This window comes from Bos taurus, chromosome 2 (assembly GCF_002263795.3).
Source record: "Bos taurus isolate L1 Dominette 01449 registration number 42190680 breed Hereford chromosome 2, ARS-UCD2.0, whole genome shotgun sequence".
NCBI lineage: Eukaryota > Metazoa > Chordata > Mammalia > Artiodactyla > Bovidae > Bos > Bos taurus.
In genome coordinates, this window is record NC_037329.1 from 118,090,388 (window position 1) to 118,114,828 (window position 24,441).

The 24,441-nt window shown below is 43.8% G+C and overlaps 1 protein-coding gene across 6 annotated transcripts in view; it reads right to left on the reverse strand.

Annotated features, from left to right (window-relative positions):
* Positions 1-16,678, reverse strand: part of SLC16A14 (solute carrier family 16 member 14) — a 38,924-nt gene extending 22,246 nt beyond the window's left edge. For 3 of the 6 annotated variants that reach the window (XM_005202981.5, XM_005202982.5, XM_005202980.5), the window contains exons 1-3: positions 15,994-16,275; positions 8,576-8,847; positions 2,936-3,079 (exon numbers count right to left, since the gene is read on the reverse strand). In XM_005202981.5, the coding sequence (XP_005203038.3) occupies positions 2,936-3,079; positions 8,576-8,847; positions 15,994-16,154 (577 nt within the window). In that variant the 5' untranslated portion in view covers positions 16,155-16,275. Of the gene's footprint in view, positions 1-2,935; positions 3,080-8,575; positions 8,848-13,659; positions 15,968-15,993; positions 16,276-16,587 lie in introns of those variants that run through there. The other 3 variants (XM_024976653.2, XM_024976659.2, NM_001192187.1) reach the window with 3 other exon arrangements.
* Positions 16,679-24,441: the final 7,763 nt, after the last annotated feature.

Sequence of the window (24,441 nt, forward strand, 5' to 3'; positions counted from 1 at the left end):
TCATTTAAATAATAAATACTCCCATGACGTGGGAGAAAAAAAAATCCGTGCCTGATGCTATAAGCATCTATTACCTCTCCTTGTCCTGAACAGCATCCCCCTTCCTCATGTGACTTTGTGATTCATAATTGGCACAATTATTCTATGAGTGTGTAGGACAGGCCTTGGAGATACTGAGACCCAAGCCCAGTGGTCAAGCAGGGCCCTGGAACAATTCTTCACCACATCAGGTCGATTCCCTGGTGGCTCAGCCAGTAAAGAATCCGCCTGGAATTCAGGAGACCCATGTTCAATCCCTGGGTGGGGAAGCTCTCCTGGAGAAGGGAATGGTAACCCACTCCACTATTCTTGCCTGGAGAATTCATGGTCAGAGGAGCCTGGAGGGCTGTAGTCCATGGGGTTGCAAAGAGTCAGATTCTTTGCAAAGAGTCAGACTGAGCGACTAACACTTTCAACTTTGTACCCGGATAAGCCAGGAAGAAGAAGAGCAGGGGAGAATCAATCTTGTGGTTTTGAGTAAAAAGCTCGGATTGGAGGGAAAGGTTCTTCCAGGAGCCGAGTAAGAAAATGGAGCCCTTAAATGGCAGAGCTGAAGAAATTTGTCCAGACTCTCCTGGGTAAGTAAGATCACTCAAACAGATGTTAATTTTCTGCTCATTAGGAGGACATCCATGCAATTTTAATTGCCTAGATGTTAAAAAAACAAATACAAAAAAATCTGCCTCAAATGCTTCTTATAATGAAGGATGTCACCAAAGTCTCTTTCAAACATAAAGAGATATGTACATACAGATATACAAATATGTTTATCACTGTACTGTGATAAACATGCATACCCACATATGTATCTCAATAACTTGCCTTTAAAATTTTTTAAATTAATTTAGTTTTGTTTTTGTTGTTTCAGTCACTAACTTTTTGCAGATCTTTGCATCTAACTTTTTTTCTTTTCTATAAAATAAGGTCAATCAGTTTCAAAATGTCTCACTAATGACAGCCCAACAGTATACAAGCTAGCTGACTTAGCTGGATTTTCCACTTAAATATAATTATATTTGGGGAGAAAGTGGATACATTTATTTTCAGAGACTTTCTTCAGGTGTTTTCTGTATAAAAAGTGGGTACAATAAAGTGTTTCAAGAAACACTTTCCTTTCACTGGTCTCCTGATCTTTTTCCTACTTCCTTAGATCCATAAATACTTGTTGAATAAATAAGTAAATGAATGAATATGGAGATCACATTATTTGAGGATCCAAAGCAACTAATTGCAAGACATAAAATTCCATTTAAACAAAGAGTCTGCCCATAGGCACGTCTAAATGATGGGAATAAATTTCAAGTCCTAGTTTTTTCTTTTGACCATGCTTGTGTGATCTTAGTTCTCTGACCAGGGATTGAACCTGAGCCATGGCAGTGAAGGGCAAAATTCTAACACTGGTAAACCCACTGGACCACCAGGCAACTCCCTCAAGTACCAGTTTTGGGGATCAATTCATAGTACATATGTCCAGACAGCATGGATCAAGTTCCTAGGGGCGCCCATGTGTCTGCCCAGAGACCCTGGAGTGACTCCCTCAGTTTTAGCAGAAGTAAAATCCCTGTGCCAGCTCTATTCATTGGACTGTTATGGGGAAGTTTCTAAATTGCCTCAGGAAAAACATTTTGAATTGTTCTTTAAGAACTGTTGTCAAGTCCTTCATTTCAGATCAATGGTTTCCAAACTAGGCTTCATAGCATACAGAAGTGCTTTTTCCACCTAAAGATGTATATGTGGATACATCCTAGAGAACCAACTTGTCAGCTTATGTGGACAATTGGTTTTTATGTTCACCTTCTCCTGCTACCTTAAAGCATAAACTTAAGCTTACAATAAAAACATTGTATTATATATAATAGCAATTATATATTAGCTAACATTTGCTTAAGACTTTATTATGTGCCAAGCATTGTGCTAAGTGCTTCATACAGATCATTTCATGTAACCTTTTCAATAATCCTGTAGGCCAAGCAGTCAATTATTCCATTTGCAGATAAAGAGACTGGGGCATAAGCAAGTTAAGTAATTTTCCCAAAGTCACACATACACGTGGGAAAAAAAAACCCAAGGGTTCCAATTCTAACTTTGAACTCTTATGAAAACAGCGCCATCAAGGTGCCATTTATGACGATTATAGCTCTGTATTCTAAAAGGTCAGGCTGGATCCAGGTGACTGAAATACAATAGTATGAGTAAGACACTACTTATCCATGTGCATTCTGCTATCTGTTGATAGAAGAAATTATGGCTGGGAATCATTTTGCAAAATGGATATGCAAACTGTGCTGCCTGAGCCAACTGTTATATATCTCCTGGGGACTGCCACTCTGCTCTGGATTTGATTCTTACAGTCTCTAAATCTGTGTGGGTTTTGCTGCTATTTCATTATTTTGAGCAGAGCCAAAGGAGAACGTGATTTTTCTCTGATTCACGCTGGATTCTGCAGTTCTTAAATGAGAGAATGTTGTTAGTACGTGGGTTTTGTTACAAGTAAAGGACTAGCACTTAGAACCAGATATAGAAAATTTAATTAAATTCTATTAGGGAGGCCAAGTACAGGTGTTCGGTTGTTTCCTCACGCTTCAGGCATATTAATATCTTATATTAAAAGTATTACCTGGAGGATAGGATATGGGTAGGGTAGGATGGAGACAAAGGGACTAAATATTTAATGGATCTCTTTTCTCCACGACGAAACTCATTGCCCAAATGCTCAACAGAAACACATAAAGTCAAGTTTAGGAAAACCACTTATGGGGACTCCCCTGGAGGCCCAGTGGTCAAGACTCTGTGCGTCCAAAGCAAGGGGTCTGGGTTCCAGCCCTGGCTGGGAAACTAAGATTCCATACGGTGTGCGGCGTGGCCAAAAAAAAAAAAGGAAATCCACAATGCTTACCAGCTGCCAGTCCAAAGGTAATAAAGAGATAATACACGTTCACGGCGTAGGCACTCAACACCCAGCCCAGCGAGTTCAGGAGCCCTCCGATGATGGCTGTCCGGCGGCACCCACAGGTGTTAATGAACAAGCCGATGAAAGGCCCTGTCACAGACATTGAGAAAGGAACTGACTAGCGGAAAGTTATGACCAACCTAGACAGCATGTTAAAAAGCAGAGACATTGCCAACAAAGGTCCATCTAGTCAAGGCTATGGTTTTTCCAGTGGTCATGTATGGATGTGAGAGTTGGACTGTGAAGAAAGCTGAGCGCCAAAGAATTGATGCTTTGGAACTGTGGTGTTGGAGAAGACTCTTGAGGGTCTCTTGGACTGCAAGGAGATCCAACCAGTCCATCCTAATGGAGATCAGTCCTGGGTGTTCATTAGAAGGACTGATGCTGAAGCTGAAACTCCAATACTTTGGCCACCTGATGCGAAGAAGTGACTCATTTGAAAAGACCCTGATGCTGGGAAAGATTGAAGGTGGGAGGAGAAGGGAATGACAGAGGATGAGATGGTTGGATGGCATGACCGACTCAATGGACATGAGTTTGAGTAAACTTCGGGAGTTGGTGATGGCCAGGGAAGCCTGGCGTGCTGCAGTCCATGGGGTCGCAAAGAGTCAGACATGATTGAGCGACTGAACTGAACTGAACTGAGTGGCATTTTATTTTCATTTTATTTTCTTAGGGAATCTTTATATGAAGACAAAACATTACTAGAGCTGTTAACTAAAACAAACCAAACCCCCTGCCGTGGCCTTATGTGCAGAGAGCTTTTGGCACGCAAAGACAGGTTTCAAAAATGTCCCTGAAGAACACAAGGTTCTAGATTTTCAGGGAAGACAGGCCTGAAATAAATAGACATGTTGATTCATTTTCTGGTCTACAACAGATCCTACACTAGAGGTCCAGGGGCTCCACACAGCCTGTATATACATTTTGTTTATCAAGAACAAAGTTTTAAATGTTTTGAGTCAGTTGCCAACATTTAAAAATTAGGATTATTCATAAAAAAATCCAGGGGCAACAGATCTTCCCATACGGCCCAAAGCAGCTGGCTGTGCACGGTAGGTGATCCTGTTTACCTGTGTCACACCCTCTCCGGTTTGCCGCAGTCCCCACCCACATGTCAGTCTCTTATTTGGCCTCCTGGTTTCATGTACGTGGCTTGTTTGGCTTCTGTACACATTTGAGTTTTTTCTCCAGACTTTAAGGGAGTATGGAAGGGGTTCTCGGGACGTCCATGCTTCAGGCGAGGCACCTGTAGCCTGTTTTCATGAGGACATCTAGATGCAAACCAAGCCGGAAAGAACTTCTCATGACTTCACACATACTTCAGGCTCTGCTGACTCTCAGTTCCAATGAGACCCATCAGGCTATGCATTTAGGACACTGTGTGGAGATTCAGGAATACACTTTGCTCTATTTTTTTTTTTTTTTTAAATTTTCGTCAACCCTCTTTTCTTCCTGCCTTTGTGGCAACTTGTCTTGGGATAAGTGATTCCTTCTTCAAACATTTGAGGCTGTACTCAACATTCAGTGTTGTTGTTCAGCCGCTAAGTCGAGTCTGACTTTGCGACCTCATGGACTGCAGCACACCAGGCTCCTCTGTCCTTCATTATCTCCTGGAGTTTGCTCAAATTTGTATCTACTCAGTCAGTGATGCTATTTAACCACCTCATCCTCTGGCTCCCTCTTCTCTTTTTGCCCTCCGTTTTTTCCAGCATCAGGGTCTTTTCCAATGAGCTGGCTCTTCACAACAGGTGGTCAAAGCATTGGAGCATTCAGTAAGATCATCCATTTTATTTATTTTTTTTGACTGTGCTGTGTGGTATGTGGGATCTTAATTCCCCAACCAGGGGTGGAACCCAAGTCCCCTGCATTGGAAGGGTGTAGTTTTTACCACAGGTCTACCAGGGAAGTCCAAGATCATGCATTTTAAACATCATCTTAGGGAATTCCTTGGCAGTCAGTGGTTAGGACTCAGCACTCTCATTGCAGTAAGATCCCTTAGGTTGTGCAGTGTCGCCAAAAAAAAAATAAAAAAGATGTCCATTTTTTGATCATGATTACTTTATGCAGTTATGAAACCCTATGTTCAGGTGGGACTATCTCAGGCTAAACACTTACTAAGCTGGGACTTCCTGGTGATCCAGCAGTTAAAGAATTAGCCTTGCAATGCAGGGGACGTGGTTTCAGTCCCTGGTCAGGGAACTAAGATCTCACATGCCGTGGGGCAATGAAGCCCATGCAAATACTGAGCTTGTGCGCTACAACTAGAGAGTCTGTGCGCTGAGATGAAAGACCTCACATGACACAAGGAAGGCCTCAAGTGCTGCAACTAATACTCGACGAAGCCGAACAAAAAAAGAATGAATTTAGTTTCCCACGGGCGAGTCACTGCCCGAGAGAGTGCTTTCAACTCTGTGCGTAGTTCATGGAATTTTTAAATTTAAAAGCGGTAACTCAACGTCCTTACAAGAATGAGAAAGAGAAAACAATTTATACTTATTCACTTCAAATATATTTTTGGTTCTCATTCAATGTCATGGCAGGCAGGGTGGTAGAGTGGGCACCATTTTGGAGTCCAGTGGACCACATTTGAAGCCTGTCCCTCACTTACCGGTTACAAGTTAACTTCAGTAACGTAACGTCTCTGAGTGTTGCATGATCTCCTCTGTGAGATGAAGATGATGGTCTGGCCCCCAGGCTTGCCAGAGAATCAAATGAGATCATGTACATCATATGCACTTGGCATGTGCATGAGTTCATGTATGCTAAGTAGCTTCAGTCGTGTCCTACTCTTTACAACACTGTGGGCCCACCAGACTCCTCTGTCCATGGAATTTTCCAGGCAAGTATACTGGAGTGGGTTGCCATACCCTTCTCCAGGGGAGCTTGCCAATCCAGGGATTGAACCCACCTCTCTTACACTTCCTGCATTGACAGGCATGTTCTTTACCACTAGCACCTGGGGAGCCCACACTTGGTGTGTAATAAGTGCTAAATAAAGGAGAGCTGTTTTTGCTGGCTTCTGCCTTGGAAAAGCACCCAACATATCTGCTGCCACCTGTATCAGGCACCTTAGATAATGAATGGCAATTTAGGGTCATGATAGACAGAATAAAAGACCTTTCATTTATATAACTATGAGTGTTGCTGTGCTATAATTTCTGAGCACAAGATAAAAGATGTTTATCTGGCAGGTACCTTTCCTGAAGAAAGGTTATTCTACTGTCGGAAGCTCCACTGTCTGGAATTCAGAGACTCTCAGAATTCAGAATCCACAGTTACCTCCCAATTAAAGGTGACAATCACATTTCATCACCACTGTTGAGTTAGGTGTTCTGATTTGGGGGATCATCTTCAGGAAAGTGAAAGTGAAAGTAGCTTAGTTGTGTCCGACTCTTTGTGACCCCACGGGCTACACAGTCCATGGAACTCTCCAGGCCAGAATACTGAAGTGGGTAGTGTATCCCTTCTCCAGGGGATCTTTCCAACCCAGGGATCGGACCCGGATCTCCAGCATTGCGGACAGATTCTTTATGAGCTGAGCCACAAGAGAAGCCCAAGAATACTGGAGTGGATAGCGTATCCCTTCTCCAGGGGATCTTCCTGACCCAGGAATTGAACCAGGGTCTCCTCATTACAGGCAGATTCTTTACCAACTGAGCTGTGAGGGAAGCCCAAGAACCACATCCAATAACTTTAGGACTGATTTCCATTGTTTATGCCTATGGAACTTGTGAAACATGAAATAATACCAAAGACAATCTTACTGGATGGCTTGGAAAATATTGGGACTAATATCCTGGCCTTTGGCTGAATTTTCTTTTTTGTTGTACACACACACTTCCTAGTTTAAATCTGAAAGTATTTTGTTCTACCCTCTAAATGTTTATTTTAAAAAAGGTAAGAAAATGGATTTAAGTATTTCAGAAGACTAGTTTTCCTTTACTTACTCATTGAAAAGGTAAAATTATATCGCTCAGTCATGTCTGACTTTTTGCAACCCCCTGGACTGTAGTTCACCAGGCTCCTCTGCCCATGGAATTCTCCAGGCAAGAATACTGGAGTGGGTTGCCATGCCCTCTTCCAGGGGATCTTCCCAACCCAGGGATCACACCAGGGTCTCCTTCATTGCAGGCAGATTCTTTGCCATCTGAGCCACTAGGGAAGCCCATATCCAACATAAAACTAGCAAATTCCCTGCACTAAGATTAACCTCCTTGCACTTCTCATATGATACAACAGTCCTGATGTGAACAAGGCCACAGCAGGGTTGAAGGAGTCAGTTCATTACAGTTACAGGCAAAAATGATTTATCAGCAATTCACTCACACACGTAATGGTGCCCTTATTTAATTTTAAAACTACATCAGTAACCAGTCCCTGTGATAAACACATACCCCCTGCACACATCTTGGGAAGTAACACTCTGTCCTTGTTTTCTGTCATTAGCACTGCCACTGTTACTAATGTCACTGGTATTATCCAAAAAGAAACTGGCTGAATACCAGCCAAGATCCACAAATCTCTGAATTGAATTCAAGCAATTAATTACCAGTGTGGAAAACACTGACAAGGCACAGACTCTCGTCAAACACAAATATGCCTGTCATACACATCCTTTCACAAAACCAGGAAGATATCTGAGGCCATTTATGTTTTCCCTGGAGGAGGGCAGGGCAGTATTCTCCAGTATTCTTGCCTGGAGAATCCCATGGCCAGAGGAGCCTGGCGGGCTACAATCCATGAGCTTGCAAAGAGTCAGACACGACTGAGTGACTAACCACTTACACTTTTTTTCAGCTTTCTGGTTTACTGTCTCCAATTAGATAAGAATTGCTTTCATAGATTTCTGGGTGGTTAGCTTAAACAACAAAATACAAGAATATATTATTATTCCTTCCTGTTTGCTGTATCAATAACCTTTCTAAAAACAGCTTAATAGATTTTTCAACCACATGGGATCAATATTTCAAATTTAAAACACCAGGGCTCTGAAATAGGATGGCTATTTACTTTTACTGTGTTTTCTCTAAGTTTTTTTATCTTTTAAAAATATTGATAAGTGTTTAAAAACAGATTTGTAATGGTAGGTAATGGTTTACAATAGTTAAGAAAACAGAGGCAAACATTTTAATGATCATTTTTTTAAATGCTCAAAATGTTTACAGTACTCAAATAGGAGTATCACACAAAAGAACAAATATTGTCTGATTCTACTTATTCAAAGTACTTAGAGTAAACAAATTCATAGAGACTTTAAACAGAATGGTAGTGGTCAGAGACAGGGGGCTGAGAGGAGAGGTGGCAATGGGGAGTTATGGCTTAATCGGTAGGATTTCAGTTTAGGAGGATGAGAAAAGTTCTGGAGATGGACGGTGGTGATGAATGTACTCAATGGTACTGAACTGTATACCTAAAAATGGTTAAAAGGTTAAATTTCATGTTAGGTATATCTGACCACAATAAAAACAAGAGTAACCTCCACCAACATCTCATCTCTGGTACTTCAACGAGATAAAGCATGACTTACAGCGAGGGACTGTCATAGTATAGTTATAATTGACAACAGGTCACACGTGAACATACCCACAATCAAAGTGACACCCATGCTGAGGGAGCTGACCCATGCCGTCAGGCCACGGCTCTGATGGAATTCTTCAAGCCACTCCACGTTGAGGACTCCCAGGGCCATCTGGGAGCCCATGATGAGGATGTGCACAAAGAAAGAGGACAAGACCATCACCCAGGCCCAGCCGCCGTCAATGTCTGGGTGGGGTTTAAGTGTCTTCTTATCTTTGGGGTCATCTTCGAAATCATACCCAATGTCTTCATGACTTGTATACATTTTCCAAGATGTTCTGAAATACATAAGGACAAATAATTTCATGGAACATTAGAACAAAAAATATCTCCTTCTTCTTTGGACAGCACTACCTCCCCATCAAAACCAAAGTCAGCCCACTGTCACACTGGATCTTTAGTCTTCGTCATTATGTAGATTTGGGAACACATCTTGCTTTTCACAAGACCAAGTGCTTTTATGAAACCTGTTTCATCTTTGCAGTCATCCTGTATACAAATACTATGATGGTTATTTCAAAGAAATGAAAATCGACTCAGAGAAGTTAAGCACTTTTCCCAAGTTCTCAAGGCCAGTAGATAGTATGGCTAGACAGGAACCTGGGAATTGAACCCAGCGATTCCTGATTCCAAAGCCCAAGCCTTGTGTCCCTTACTGAGATGGAAACTGACAGATAACACAGATGTCAGAGAAGGAAGGCTCCTGGCCTTAGGCAGGGTAGCTCGGTCCTGTGCAGGCTCCTGGCAGAGGTTATTGTTCATAGTTTTGTGGGTCCAAGTGTTCAATTTGTTCAGTACAGCTACAGGGGGTTGGCCTCAGGGGGACTGACTCATACAAACCCAACTCGGGAGACTGGTAAAGAAGAAGCTAATTTGTTATCTGACAATGGGAGATAGAGTTTTCTAATAATGATGATGCTATATCTGACATACAAGACTTACTTTTATCCCTTCTGTCCACCCCTATTCTGAGCATTTACCTGGGAAGCTAGAAAACTGCTAAGACAACAGGAAATCGGACTAAAGAAATTTGGATACTACAGTGATGTTCAGGTTACCAGAAAGCCAGGGCTAGATCTTGAAGGCCTTTATGTGTCAAAAAAGGATCTTAGAGTTTATCTTTACAAAATGAACAGTTGGCAGCTGCATTTGCACAAGGATGAGATAAGATGGCATATGTGCTTTGTATACACCCATCTCTCAAGTTGTTCGATCAAGAGGATGGAGGTTGGATGGAGCTAGAGGGGAGATGATACCAGGTCAGGGAAGGTCTCTGGTTTTATCTTGTAGGATGAGATTGAAGTATGTGCATAGGACCTGAGAATAAAGAAAAAAAAATAGAGATAGAGATAAAGACAGAGACAGACATAGATGCATGCGTGCTAAGTCACTTCAGTCGTGTCTGACTCTCTGTGACCCCATGGACTGTAGTCTGCCAGGCTCCTCTGTCCATGGATTCTCCAGGAAAGAATACTGGAGTGGACTGCCATGCCCTTCCCCGAGGGGATCTTCCCAACCCAAGAATCAAACCCAAGTCTTTTGTGACTTCTACACTGCAAGCAAATTCTTTACCCACTGAGCCACTTGGGAAGCCCAGAGAGACAGAGAATGATTAACCCCAAAGGTCATGGGACAGGGTTAGTCTTGATCAAGAAGGGTGACCAATCCTCTAAGACTGGAGGAAGCAGCAGATAGATAGAGATAAGACAGTAAGCATGGGATGGAAAGTTATGCTTGTTAGTGTAATTTCTTTGGTGAAGTCCAGGGAAGCTAGCTCACTGGTTGAGAATGAGGAGGATGGTGGCTATGTTGGGGCCTCAGGGTTCAGGATAATGAAACAAACCACTGTCTACAACAAGTGGAAGTGATTGTTGGGCAGCTGAGCCCTACGGGGCAGTGAAGCCCCACGGACAGAGCGGAGGGGGCACTCGGCCCCAGAAGCCACCAACGAGGACAAAAAAAGCAAGAACCAACGACTAGAAGTTGGTCTGCTTTTTTGTCATCACTGTTGTGCCAGTAATTCTGGATGTCACAGACAAAACACTCTTCCCTGAAAAAATCTGTTGTTGGTCAAGGTTTCAAACAGTGATGTTTTCATATTATGTCTGTAAGCATCGCATCAGCATCATTTTCTAAACACTGTGTTCTACATGGAAGTTATTTCAGAGAACTAATGGTGATATTTTGGCTTTGGCCACCTGATGAGAAGAACTGGCTCACAGGAAAAGACCCAGATGCTGGGAAGGATTGAGGGCAGGAAGAGAAGGGGATGACAGAGGATGAGATGTTGGACGGCATGACTGACTCAATGGACAGGAGTTTGAGCAAGCTCCGGGAGTTGGTGATGGACAGGGAATCCTGGCATGCTGCAGTCCATCAGGTCACAAAGAGTCGGACAGGACTGAGCGACTGAACTGAACTGACACATATAGGGCCCCAGCTGCACACATCTGGCTTTTTTTCCTTACTGTCTTTTTCTTTTTAAAAAATCTTTTTATTGAAGTATAGTTGATTTACAATAGCATGTCAGGAGTACAGCACAGCAATTCAGTTTCCTTTATAGGTTATTATATAATATTGAATGTAGTTTCCTGTGTTATACAATAGGTCCTTATTGATTATCTATTTTATATACAGTAGTGTGTATATGTTAATCCCAAACTCCTGATTTATCCCTCCCTCTGACCTTTCCTCTTCGGTAACCGGAAGTTTGTTTTCTAAGTGTGAATCTGTTTCTGTTTTGTGAATAAGTTCATTTGTTTCATTTTTTAGAGATTCCACATGAGTGATACATATGATATTTGTGTTTTCCTATCTGACAGAATTCACTCAGTATGACGATCTCTAGATCCACCCATGTTACTGCAAATGGCATTATTTCATTTTTTTTTAAAATGGCTGAATATTATTCTATTGTATATATGTACCACATCTTCTCTATCCATTCCTCTGTTGATGGACATTTGGCTACTTCCATGTTTTGGCGATGGTCAACAGTGCTGCAGTGAAAATTTGGGTGCATGTATCTTTTTGAATTATGGTTTTCTCCAGATACATGCCCATGAGTGGAACCACTAGATCGTATGGCAACTCTATTTTAAAGGACTCTCCACACTGTTTTCTATAGTGGCTGCACAAATTTACATTTCTACCAACAGTGTAGGAGGGTTCCCTTTTTCTCCACATCCTCCCCAGAATTTATTATTTGTAGACTTCTTGACGGTGGCTATTCTGACCACTGAAATTTTAATTTGCATTGAACATCTTTTCCTGTGTCTTTTGACCATCTGTATGCACATATCTGTTTTGACAGTAAGAGTTTCTAAGAATTTAGAACTGCTGACACTCAGCTCAGCTCAGTTTGAGTCTGCAGTGCCTGCAGTGTTGCACATCACTGCCTTTAGCAGGACCTTCGAGATGGACCCTGACATCACATGATGGTGGGGATGAGGAGCAGGATGCCAGCTACTTGACTTTTGCCCTCCACATGCCCACCTGCAGTCTTCATTTTTGTTTAAAATTTAAAAGAGCGAAACAGAGTGCCAGAGCGCAGGGTGAAAAACTTGGGTTTGGAAAGCAGTCAATGCAAGAAATGTTTTACTCAGTTTGAATATGTCTTTAAAATGCAAATGCATTCTTTGTTTCAGGTAATTATTTTAAAACAGAAGAGCAAATCAGAAAACAATTATTACTGACCGTGACATGTGATTATTACTGAAAATCCTTTAGTTGCAGTGGAGGAAGGTGATGTAAAAAACGGTCCCAAATACACTAGGAACACCTCCAACTGGGGGGCTTTTCTGTGCAGTACTGGCCCATGGACGAGAGGACAGAAGCAGATTGTGGCAAAGCACCCAGAGCCCAACCTCCTTTAGGGAGGCGCCCTGTGCCGTTTGCACAGCCTCTCTCTGTACACTCCTGAGCAAAGAATTGTTTTTACTTTTTTGAAGGCTATGTGACCTGCAGAACTTAAAATGCTTACTCTCTGACACTTTATAGGTAAAGTTCACTAATCCCCAGACTAAGAGTTTGTTGGGAAGAAACAGGCACTAAAAGATCAAGGATGCTAGTGGAAGAGCAATTTAAAGGATCTATCCTGGGGCTCATCGTGACTCTTCCCTTCTCTCCTAATCATTATTTTTATCTATTGGGCTTCCCTGGTGGCTGAGACAGTAAAGCGTCTACCTGCAAAGCAGGAAACCCGGGTTCGATGCCCTGGAGAAGGAAATGGCAACCCACTACAGTACTCTTGCCTGGGAAATTCCACAGACAGAGAGCCTGGCAGGCTACAGTCCATGGTGTTGCGAGAGTCGGACACCACCGAGCAATGAACACATCTTGACTCTTTCTTTCGCACTCATTGTTTTTATCTTTTAGATGATTCTATCTCTTAAACAGCTGGGCAGTTCTCAGCCACTACACTTCCTGCCCACGATGCTGCTCTCTGCTGGGTTCTTCCCGTCACCTCTTGTTTACCCAGGCTGCTGGGAGCGATAAAATGCTATCTTACCATGTAACTTCCCCACCCTGTCAGGTTATCTTGAGGATCAAGTTCAAACTGCCCTGTCTGCCCCCAGGTTCTCCTCTTGCGTTATCTGCCGCTCTGCCAGCTCCCTCCTCCTGCTCTTCACCTTTGCCCTCTACTTTCCAGGCTGGTGGAAGCACCTGCAGCTCCCTGAACCTGGCACAGCCTTGCAAGTTTTTGTGCATGATGTTTTCTTCTTTCGGGAACACTCTTCTCTCCTTCAAATCTCCTGCTCCTCTTCTGCTCATCCTTCAAGGTTTAACTGAATTCTAATAGTGAAATTTTGAAAGAATGAGAGAAAAAAAAAATGACCTTACAAATATCTCTAATATCCAACATTACAGTAAGTGTTAAATCAGTCACTCATGCCATAGCTATGCAATGCCAGTGCACCATCAAAAATGAAACTACACAGGCTCTTTGAAGACATATAAAGGTCACACTAAGGTGTGAATTATACTTGGGGGGGGGTCACAAAATGGGGTGCATGAAATAACTCCTTTTTGGTTGTTTTTAAAAATATGTTATCCATAGTGGGGGAAAAACAGACTGGAGTGAAACAAACCTGTTGATGGAGATTATTCTTTGAATGATGGTCTTTCAAGTAATTTCTCTCTTTACTTAAATTTTTGGGGAAAGTTCTAAATATATATCAAGGAGATCCAACCAGTCAATCCTAAAGGAAATCAACCTTGAATATTCATTGGAAGAACTCATGCTGAAGCTCCAATACTTTGGCCATCTGAAGCAAAGACCTTGATGCTGGGAAAGATTGAGGGCAGGAGGAGAAGGGGGCGACAGAGGATGAGATGGTTAGATGGCATCACTGACTCAATGGACATGAGTTTGAGCAAGTTCTAGGAGATGATGAAGGACAGGGAAGTCTGGTGTGCTGCAGTCCATGGGGTGGCAAAGTTGGGCACAACTTAGTGACTGAATAACAAACTTTATTATAAGAAAGTAAAGTTCCCTCTATCTTTTAAACATCTCCTGGTTCAGCTTCTTGCCTCCAGTAGACTGGTGGCAATTCAGAGCCGTTTCCCTTGGGAAGACTAGTCTGCATTGGGCTGTAGACTTGTGTGTGTGCTTCCCCAACACTCTCTTCTCCCACCATGAGAGGACAGTCTGCCTAATGATAGAAAGGGAAGTATAAGATGTAAGCCATTCTAGGCTCACCTGCAATAGAAGCTCTGCCAGTCACATTAGGGCCTTGCACTGAAAAAGCTGAAGGAAGGAGATGGGAAGATTAGGGACCAATAGTCAACTTCCCATCCTTCCCTAAAGTGAGCTCATTACCAGTGAAAGAGAAACTATTCATGGGGTAAATGAAGTAACACATGCAGGCTATGACATGGAAATCAGCTACATATTTACCTGGTTACAGGCAGAAATGAAAATAATTCAGAGCCTGCGGGAGTGTTTCAGAGATTAAAAGGAAATTAAACTTTCCACACCACTGTTAGGGGAGTAAGTTTTATAAGCAAGTCATCGATTTTTAATTTGACTATTGTGATGCTGTTGTTTGGTCCAACTCTCTGTGATCCCATGGACTGCAGCATGCCAGGCTTCCCTGTCTTTCACTATCTCCCAGAGTTTGCTCAAACTCATGTCCCTTGAATCAGTGATGCCATCTAACCATCTCATCCTCTGTTGTCCCCTTCTACTCCTGCCCTCAATCTTTCCCAGCATCAGGGTCGATTATGTTAGCATATAAGGAGTTCATTATAAGTGAGAAGTGAAAGGGAAAGCTCCAAAATAAAATATAAAATACAGTCTTCCCCAGAGGTGGACAGCTATGCTGGTAGCAGGTTCGTCATTAGATGTAGGTGTGTAGGGGCCTCTCTGTAATTTGGCTTTATCAATATTTGCACTCTAGACCTGGTGTGCACTGGAAATATCCAGCCTTTAGAGGGTGCACTTGAGGTCAACAGGCTGAAGAGCCTGGAACAGCTGAGCTAGTGCGGAGACCACAGCGCAGTAGAAAAGACTGTCAGGTGCCCTAGCCAGGTTCACGCTGAATTAGAGGGAAATGAACACCTGAGTGCCTCCTATGGCCAGGGATTGTGCTTGGTGGCTTCTCCACCACGATTCTGTCCAGTTGATACTAATGTTCCATTTCACAGATAAGGAAATCGAGGCTACTTGTAGAATGGGGGCCATGCAGCTTAGAGAGGCTAAACTACCAGGTGCACGCGTGCTAAGTTGCTTCAGTCATGTCCAACTCTGCGACCCTATGGACGGTAGCCCACCAGATTCCTCTGTCCATAGGATTCTCCAGGCAAGGAAACTGGAATGGGTTGCCATGCCCTCCTCCGGGGATCTTCCCAACACAGGGATCGAACCGACCTCTCTTAAGGCTACCTGCATTGGCAGGTGGGTTCTTTACAACTGGCGCCACCTGCGTGGTAAGCCAAATTTGGAACCCGGGTCTGAGGGATTCCAAAGCCTATTTTATCCACCATCACTAGTGAATGGTGAATGACTGACTGACTGACTGTCTCATACACATACACACATCACAGGCAAAGCGAAAAGGAACCTTTCCAATGTCCAATAATAACCCTCACTCATCCTTGCTAATGAGCCTAGATCAGCTTTTCCGTGGAAAGAAAACGGCTTAATTGTTAAGCAGAGTTGAGCTCCTAAAACGCCGTCCGAGGCCTCAGCGGCGTCCGGTCCCGACAAAGCCGCCCCCGGCCCCGGCCCCTCGCCTCATTTTTGTCTCCCCTTCCCTTCCTGAGGGGCCTCGATCAGAACCGCAACTGAGGGACCCGAATCTCAAGCCGGGGGCTGGACCCCCGCGGTCTGGCCTTCCCGCCGCCTGCCTCCCCCGATCGCCGCCCTCTTCGAGAGGGACCCTCCGTGCTCCCCCCTCCCCAGCACCTCGAGACTGCCTCACCCCCGCTCCATCCCGTGTCTCCCCACACGCTGGGAGCCCGCCAGCTCCGCGGGGAAGCGGGGCCGATCGCAGTCCCTGCAGCCTGCGCCAGGAGTCCTCCAGCAACCCCGAAAGTCCTCTGACCCGGGTCTCCCCGCCCCCTCTTCCTCGCGCCCCATCATTTGTAGTTCGAGTCCCTAACAGGGGTGGAGAGAGGATGCGGGGGGCGAGGCTGGGCGCGGGGCCAAGGGCGCCTCCGGGGCCGGGCGGGAGTGAGGAGGGGAGCCCTGCGCCCTGGACGACGCGCGCGGGGCCCTAGACACGGTGGGAGAGACGCGCGTCCCCACGCTCCGCCCCGGCCCGGCGCTAGCCCGCCCGCCCCGAGGTGACCTCACCCGCGGCTCCCGAGCCCCCAGGCGGGCGGCCTGGGCTGGACCACCGCGCCTCCGCGCAGCCCTGCCCTCGATCGCCCCGAAGCCCCTTCCCCGATCCGGCCCGGGGGCCCGCGCCGCCGCTTCCCGGGCGTCTCGGGGAGCAGCGGCCACCGCAGTCCAAGATGCCCCCGGCGTCTCTCCATCCTCGGGCCCGCGGCGCAGCGCGGCCCGGAATACTCACCGCCCACAGCCCGCCGGGCGGCGGCCTCACTCGGCTCCCGGCCCGGATCTCCGAAATCGCTGCCTTTCTCTGAGCCCCCGGAGCGGTTGGGCGGAGAGATTTGTGGCGATGTCGCGGATCATCCCGAAGCTGCCTGAGCCCGCGGCTCGGCGCTCCGCCCGGCTCCGCGCGCGGTGCGGGCTCCCGGCGCCTCTGCTTCTCGCTGCCCGGCCAGCTCCGTCCTGGGGAGCTTGGAGATCGAGACCTCAGTCCATGTGGCTTTTAAAAAAAGGGGGGTGGGGTGCGTTTGGAGGTGCCCGAACCTAACCTGAGCTTCCTTCCAATCCGTGCAATTTCAAATCTCCACGCTTGTTCATTCCCATACCGGCTAATTCTGGTTTGGCAGGGAAAAAAAAAAAAAATGCAGTCACCTCGCGTGCACACTCTTGTGGCGGGTTGTAGTTTCCAGCTTTGACTGAGGTTTTCAAATGCTCTCGGCACGTTTATAACTGGAGGAAAGGGCCTGAAACCTAAGATGCAGGTGGGAGTAGAAGGACCTTCTATTTCTCTGAGATAGGAGAGAAGTGATGGGGGAAGAAAAAAAAACAAACCTAACTGAAGGCTGGGCCACATGATATAGCAGTTTGTAGGTGGAAGAGTCGGGCAGGCCCTGCAGCGTTCGCGACCAAAGCCTGCGTGGTGGGTTCCCTTGTGGCTCAGCTGGTTAAGAATCCGCCTGCAATGAGGGAAACCTGGGTTTGATCCCTGGGTTGGGAAGATCCCCTGAAGAAGGAAAAGGCTACCCATTCCAGTATTCTGGCTTGGAGAATTCCATAGACAGAGGAGCCTGGCAGGCTACATTCCATGGGATCACAAAGAGTCGGACGCGACTGAGCGACTTTCACTCACATCACTTCATCCTGCGTGGTACCTCTCCTTTTCTCTTTCCAGTATCTGACCATTGTCTGGTTCCTACATTGATGGGCACCATAGATTTCATTTCCACCTGTACCTGCTTTGTTCCCAACAGGGTACCCAACTCAATGCTTTGCCCAGGGAGAGTTTTCAGTATTTAAGTGAATGTGTGAATAAATGAAACCAGCGCTATTTTACTTCACTGGACACACTCTGTTCTCTATTGCTATTCTGATAGAGTATCACCATCTTCGTGACTGAAAGCAGTAGCTTCAGTTCAGCTCAGTTCAGTCGCTCAGTCGTGTACGACTCTTCGTGACCCCATGAATCGCAGCACACCAGGCCTCCCTGTCCATCACCAACTCCTGGAGTTCACTCAGACTCATGTCCATCGAGTCAGTGATGCTTACTATTTCATAATGCTGGGGGTCAGAAGTCTGAAAGGGATCTTGGCTAAAATCAAGGGGTTTTCAGGTTTGTGTTCCTCCTGGCAGGCCTAGGGGAGAACTCAGACTTCTGGAGTCAGCCCACATTCCCTGGATCCCGGCCACTTCTTCTGTCTTCAAAGCCAGAAATGGCTGCATCATTCTGTACCTTTCTACACAGTCACAGCTCCGGCAGGCTCTTCTGTTCTGCCTGTCTTCCACATTTAAGGGCTCTTGGGATTACATTGGGCCTACCCGGGGTAACTGGGTTATTGGATAATCCAAACAATCTCCCCATTTTAAGGTCAGCTGATTAACATTCTTAATGACACCTGCAACCTCAATTCCCCTTTGCTCTGTAAGGTAACATATTTACAGGGTCCAGAGTTTATGATGTGGATATCTTTGAAAGTGAAACTGTTAGTCGCTCAATTTTGTCTGACCCTTTGCGACCCTATGGAACTGCAACCTGCCAGGCCCCTCTGTCCATGGGATTCTCCACCCAAGAATACTGGAGTGGGTTGCCATTCCCTTCTCTAGGGGACTTTCCCAATTTAGGGATCAAACCCACATCTCTTGTGTCACAGGTGGATTTTTTTTTTTTTTTTTTTACCATCTGAGCCACCAGGTAAGCCAGTGGACATCTTTGAGGGACTATAATTCAACTTATCATAAATTTCCATCTTTATTCCTAGTTCCTTTTTTTTTTTTTTTGCAAAACAAAAATATTCACATTGCTCCTTATATCAAGCCTTGATTAAAAATAATTGAGAACATTACAAGAAACTGTGGTTAAGTGAGAACATTTTGATGAGGTACCAGGCTTATGTGGTTCATATGTTTTCCTTTTGCTGATCAGAACATGAGCAAATGGATGGTTAGTATTCTTGTGGGGTGACCTTCTCAGATACCATTCATTTCAACCTGGCTTTTGACAGTAAGTCAAGATAGAGTTTCTGGCAAATACCTCAAGTGTAGATGATGCATCTTATTTGGAAAGAGCTCTGTAAGTTTTTTTCTCTGTAAGACTAAGTCTTTTCTTTATCCCTCTGAAATATTTTAGATTTATTGAGGTATAATTCATGTAGTGTGAACTGTATATATTTAAATATACAACTTGATGAGTTTTAGCATAAGTCTTTGGAACCATCAGCTCAATCAAATAACTCCAGAATTTTTCTGTGCCCTTTGAAAGCCAGCCACCTCACCCCCCACAACCCCAGGCAAACTCTCATCTGCTCTCTGCGAAACTTCTCCTCTGGACCATGGGTACTTTGCATCCAGAATACCCACAAAAGGCTTTTCTCTTTTCCCCTTCCAGCTTTATTGAGGTATAATTGACAAATAAATTATACACACTTAAAGTGTACAATGTGATGGTTTGATACACATATATATTGTGAAATGACTATCACATCACAATCAAGTCAATGAAAACAACTATCACTTCATGTGTCACTGGGTTGTTTTTTTTTTGGTGGTGGTGAGAATGCTTTGTCTACTCTCTCAGCAGATTTCATGCATACATTTAGTGAAAGTGTTAGCTGCTCAGTCATGTCTGACCCTTTACATCCCTATGGATTGTAGCCCACCAAGCTTCTCTGTCCATGAATTTCTCCAGGCAAGAATACTGGAGTGGGTTTCCATTCCCTCCTCCAGGGATCTTCCTGACCCAGAGATGGAACCCAGGTCTCCCTCATTGCAGGCAGATTCTTTACCATCTGAGCCACCAGGGAAGCCCTAAGCATACATTACCATATTGTTAACTATAGTCACCATGCTGCACCATAGATTTTTGACCAACATTTCCACATTTCTCTCACCCACTAGACCCTGGCAACCACCGTTCTGCTCTCTGCTTCCATGAGTTCGACTCTTTTTTTTTGGATTCTACACATGAGTGAGATCCTACAGTATTTGTCTTTCTCTGCCTGGTTTATTACACTTGCCACAGTGTCTTCCAGATTCACCCTGTCACAAGTGGCAGGATTTCCTTCTTTTTTAATAGCTGAATAATATTCCATCATGTATATATCACATTTTCCGTCAATGGACACTTACTTAGATTGTCTCCCTATTTTGGCTACTGTAAATAATGCTGCAATGAGCATGAGACTACAGCTGTCTCTTCAGGACACTGATTTCATTCCCCATAGAAGGCTTTTCCAAGAAATCATTTTATTTTCACAAGTGTCATTGCTCTTAACTGTCTGGCAGTCTTTTGTTGACACAGCTAGGTTGAGAGCAGGCCCGGAGCAAAGGCACTTACTATCTGTGTGTCACAGATTGGTGTGTTTGGGTTAAATGAATAAAAAGCCATTCTAAATCAGAACATTAAAGGCAAGCGCTGAACTCTTTTCATGTGTCTGAGGTAGAAGACCCTGACATTATCTCTTGAGTTCTAGGCAAATCACATATCGTTTCACAATAGTAATCTTACTTTAAACTTCATTGTATCAAGTAATAACCTTGTCCTTTAAGGAGATAAAATGATTCAAGTGCTGCTTCTAAAAGCCTTTCCTCTTAGTTTTTATTATATATTTATTCAGCTGCTTTCAGAACTCATTGTTGAAATTGGGGTGGAACTAAGGCTGTGGACAATCTGTGCTTCTATTTTGGGGCCTTGATGGTATGGATTAGACAGAAAGTAGGAGCAAATCAACTTTTGAGGAAGTTCTAGCACAGAACATTGAAGGTTTTAGCGTAAACCAGTGCTTCCCAACCTTTCTTGGCACCAGGGACTGGTTTCCTGGAAGACGATTTTTCTACAGACCAGAGAGGGGGAGGGATGGTTTTGGGATAATTCAAGTGCAGTATTTTTATTGTGCACTTCCTTTTTGTTTTTTGTTTTTGCTATACTTTATTAAGTAGTTTCTTCTGGAACATACACAATTACCATTTCGAAACAATTTTGAATGAACTTGTAATTACCAAATTATTCATATGTTCTATTTATTTATAAACTTATATACTTAAGCATTACTAGCAAGGTAAAACTGTTGGGCAAAGTGTGTAAAAAAATTTTTTTTAATTTTTATACACATATACACATAGAATTATTTCAGTTCGGTGATGCCATCCAACCATCTCATCCTCTGTGGACCCCTTCTCCTCCTGCCTTCAATGTTTCCCAGCATCAGGGTCTTTTCAAATGAGTCAGCTCTTTGCAGCAGCTGGCCAAAGTATTGGAGTTTCAATTTCAACATCAGTCCTTCCAATGAATATTCAGGACTGATCTCCTTTAGGATGGACTGGTTGGATCTCCTTGCAGTCCAAGGGACTCTCAAGAGTCTTCTCCAACACCACAGTTCAAAAGCATCAATTCTTCTGCACTCAGCCTTCTTTAGAGTCCAACTCTCACATCCATGCATGACTAGTGGAAAAACCATAGCCTTGACTACACGAACCTTTGTTGGCAAAGTAATGCCTCTGCTTTTTAATATGCTGTCTAGGTTGGTCATAACTTTTCTTCCAAGGAGTGTCTTTTTATTTCATGGCTGCAGTTACCATCTGCAGTGATTTTGGAGCACCCAAAAATAGTCTGCCACTGTTTCCACTGTTTCCCCATCTATTTGCCATGAAGTGATGGGACCAGATGCCATGATCTTTGTTTACTGAATGTTGAGCTTTAAGCCAACTTTTTCACTCTCCTCTTTTACTTTCATCAAGAGGCTCTTTAGTTCTTTTTCACTTTCTGCCATAAGGGTGGTGTCATCTTCCTAAGGCTAGCATTAATGTGCCAATTGCACACTTTATTTCTAATCTAATGCTGCTGATCTGACATGAGGTACCTATCTGCAGTCTGGAGGTTGGGGACCCCTGCCCTAAAGTGTCAGCTTGACAAAACTGTTTTTATAGCCAGTCCAGATATGAAGGTGACCTAGAAACTACATAGTTATCCCAGACCGTCATTCTGCCCATCTGTCAGTATAGAAGGCAGTCCACCCACACCCTTCCAGGCTTAATGCAATAGACTATGATGGTTGATTTTATGTGTCAACCTGACCAAAATGTGTTGGTGAGGATATGGGGAAATTGGAACCCTCATATACTTTGCTTTGGAAAAGAGGTTGGCAATTCCTCAAAAGTTTAAACATAGAATTACCATATGGCACAGCATTTCCACTCCAAGGTATATGCCCAAGATTAATGAAAACATATGTCCACTCAAAATCTTATACATGAATGTTCATAGCAGCGTTCTGCATAAAAGCCAAAAATGGAAACAACCTAAATGTCGAGCAACTAATGCACGGATAAATAAAATGTGATATATCTATATACTAGAACTTTATTCAGCAATAAAAATAAATGAAGTATTGACACACGCTACAACATGGATGAGTCTTGAATGCATTATGCTAAGTAAAACTGGTCAGTCACAAAATAGCATGTACTGTGTGATTCAATTACATAAAATGTCCAGAATAGGTACAGAGAGACAGAAAGTAGATGAGGGGCACCTAGGCTGGGAATGTTGGGGAGGAAATAGAATGTCTGCTAATGTGTACAGGGCTTGTTTGGGACGATAAAACGCTCCAGAAGTGATTTTGGTGATGGCTGTGCAAGTCTATGAAAGGAATGTAAGTAACTTCTACCTAATTAAACTTAAAACCTTTTCACAGCAAAGTAAACCATGGACAAAGTGAAAAGACAACTTACGGAATGGAGAAAATATTTGCAAATGATATGACTGATAAGGGGTTAATATCCAAAATACATAAACAGCTCATACAACTTAATATCAAAAAACTTAGCAACTCAAAACATGGGCAGAAGACATAAACAGACATGTTTCCGAAGAAGATATAATGGATGGCCAACAGGCATGTGAAAAGATGCTCAGCATCATTAATCATTAGAGAAATTCAAATCAAAACCACAGTGACTTATCACTTCACACCTGTCCGAATGGCTGTCATCATAAAGACTACAAATAATAGATGTTGGCAAGGATGTGGAGAAACGGGAATCCTTGAACGCTATTGGTGGGGATGTAAATTGGTGTAGCCATTGTGGAAAACAGCATGGAGGCCCCTCAAAAAATTACAAGTAGAACTACCAAGCGATGCAGCAATTCCACTGCTAGGTATATATCTGAAGAAAATGAAAACACCAATTCGAAAAGATACATGCACCCCAATGTTCATAGCAGCCTTTAAAAAGCCAAGATACTGAAGCAACCTAAGTGTCTATCAACAGGTGAATGGATAAAGAAGATGTGGGGTGTGTATATATATACATACACACACACATACACACACACAGAGTAGAATACTACTTAGGCATAAAAATAAATTAGAGTTTTTCATTTGCATTTGTAACAACATGGGTGAAGCTGGAGAGTATTATCCTTAGTGAAAAAAGTCAGACAGAAAAAGACAAATGCTGTACGTTATCACTTATACATAAATCTAAAAATTTCCTGGACCAGGGATCGAAGCCACATCTCTTACGTCTCCTGCGTTGGCAGGCAGATTGTTTACCACTGAGCCACTCAGTTCAGTTCAGTTCAGTTCAGTCGCTCAGTCATGTCCGACTCTTTGCGACCCCATGAACTGCAGCACGCCAGGCCTCCCTATCCATCACCAACTCCTGGAGTCCACCCAAACCCACGTCCACTGAGTCGGTGATGCCATCCAACCATCTCATCCTCTGTTGTCCCTTTCTCCTCCTGCCCTCAACCTTTCCCAGCATCAGGGTCCTTTCAAATGAGTCAGCTCTTCGCATCAGGTGGCCAAAGTACTGGAGTTTCAGCTTCAACATCAGTCCTTCCAATGAACACCCAGAACTGATCTCCAGGGAAGCCCAAAGCTTAATTATTTTTAAGTTCATCAACCTCTGTCCTGCTCCCTGGTTCCTGCAGCCTCGCCATTTGTCTCACTGCCGGCACATACATATCTGATGGACATGCTACAACACAGCCCTCATGTTTCCTGCAAGTCCAGTTCACGAGACCGTGTGAGAAGCCCATTTGCTTTTCCCAAGGGATATTTATAGCAAGCAGGATGGAAGAGACATCCTAAGTGCTTCAAGATTTTCTTCCTGGTCTAGGACTGCCCCAGTCTTTATTCCAAAACACCTTCAAAACTTTCCCTGCCTCTGGTGATAGTTACAAGCTTACATTTACCTTGGCTTCAAATTCAAAGAACAGATTAAGGGTGAAGAGATGCGTAGCCAGATTAGCGACGTGTTCCTGTCTTTACATTCCTCTTCCAAGTTTGCTACATTTTTCTTTCTGATAAAAATAACCAATATCCTCATGTAGTAGCATATGCTTTCATAAATGTACAAGGTCTAAAACACCAGTTCTGCCATTAATTTGGAAATCAAACATTTTCTCACACATATGTCTTTAAAAAGTAATGCTTGGTTCAGGGGGTTGTATAATAGTTTTGTTGGCTAACATTATAAATTGTTTTCAGATTTTTTTTATGAAATCAGTGATACTAGCAAATGATTATGGCTTTTTCTTGCAGCTGTAGATTTTTGTTCTTTTCTTTAATACCCATTTCCCTGACAATTGTCACATAGA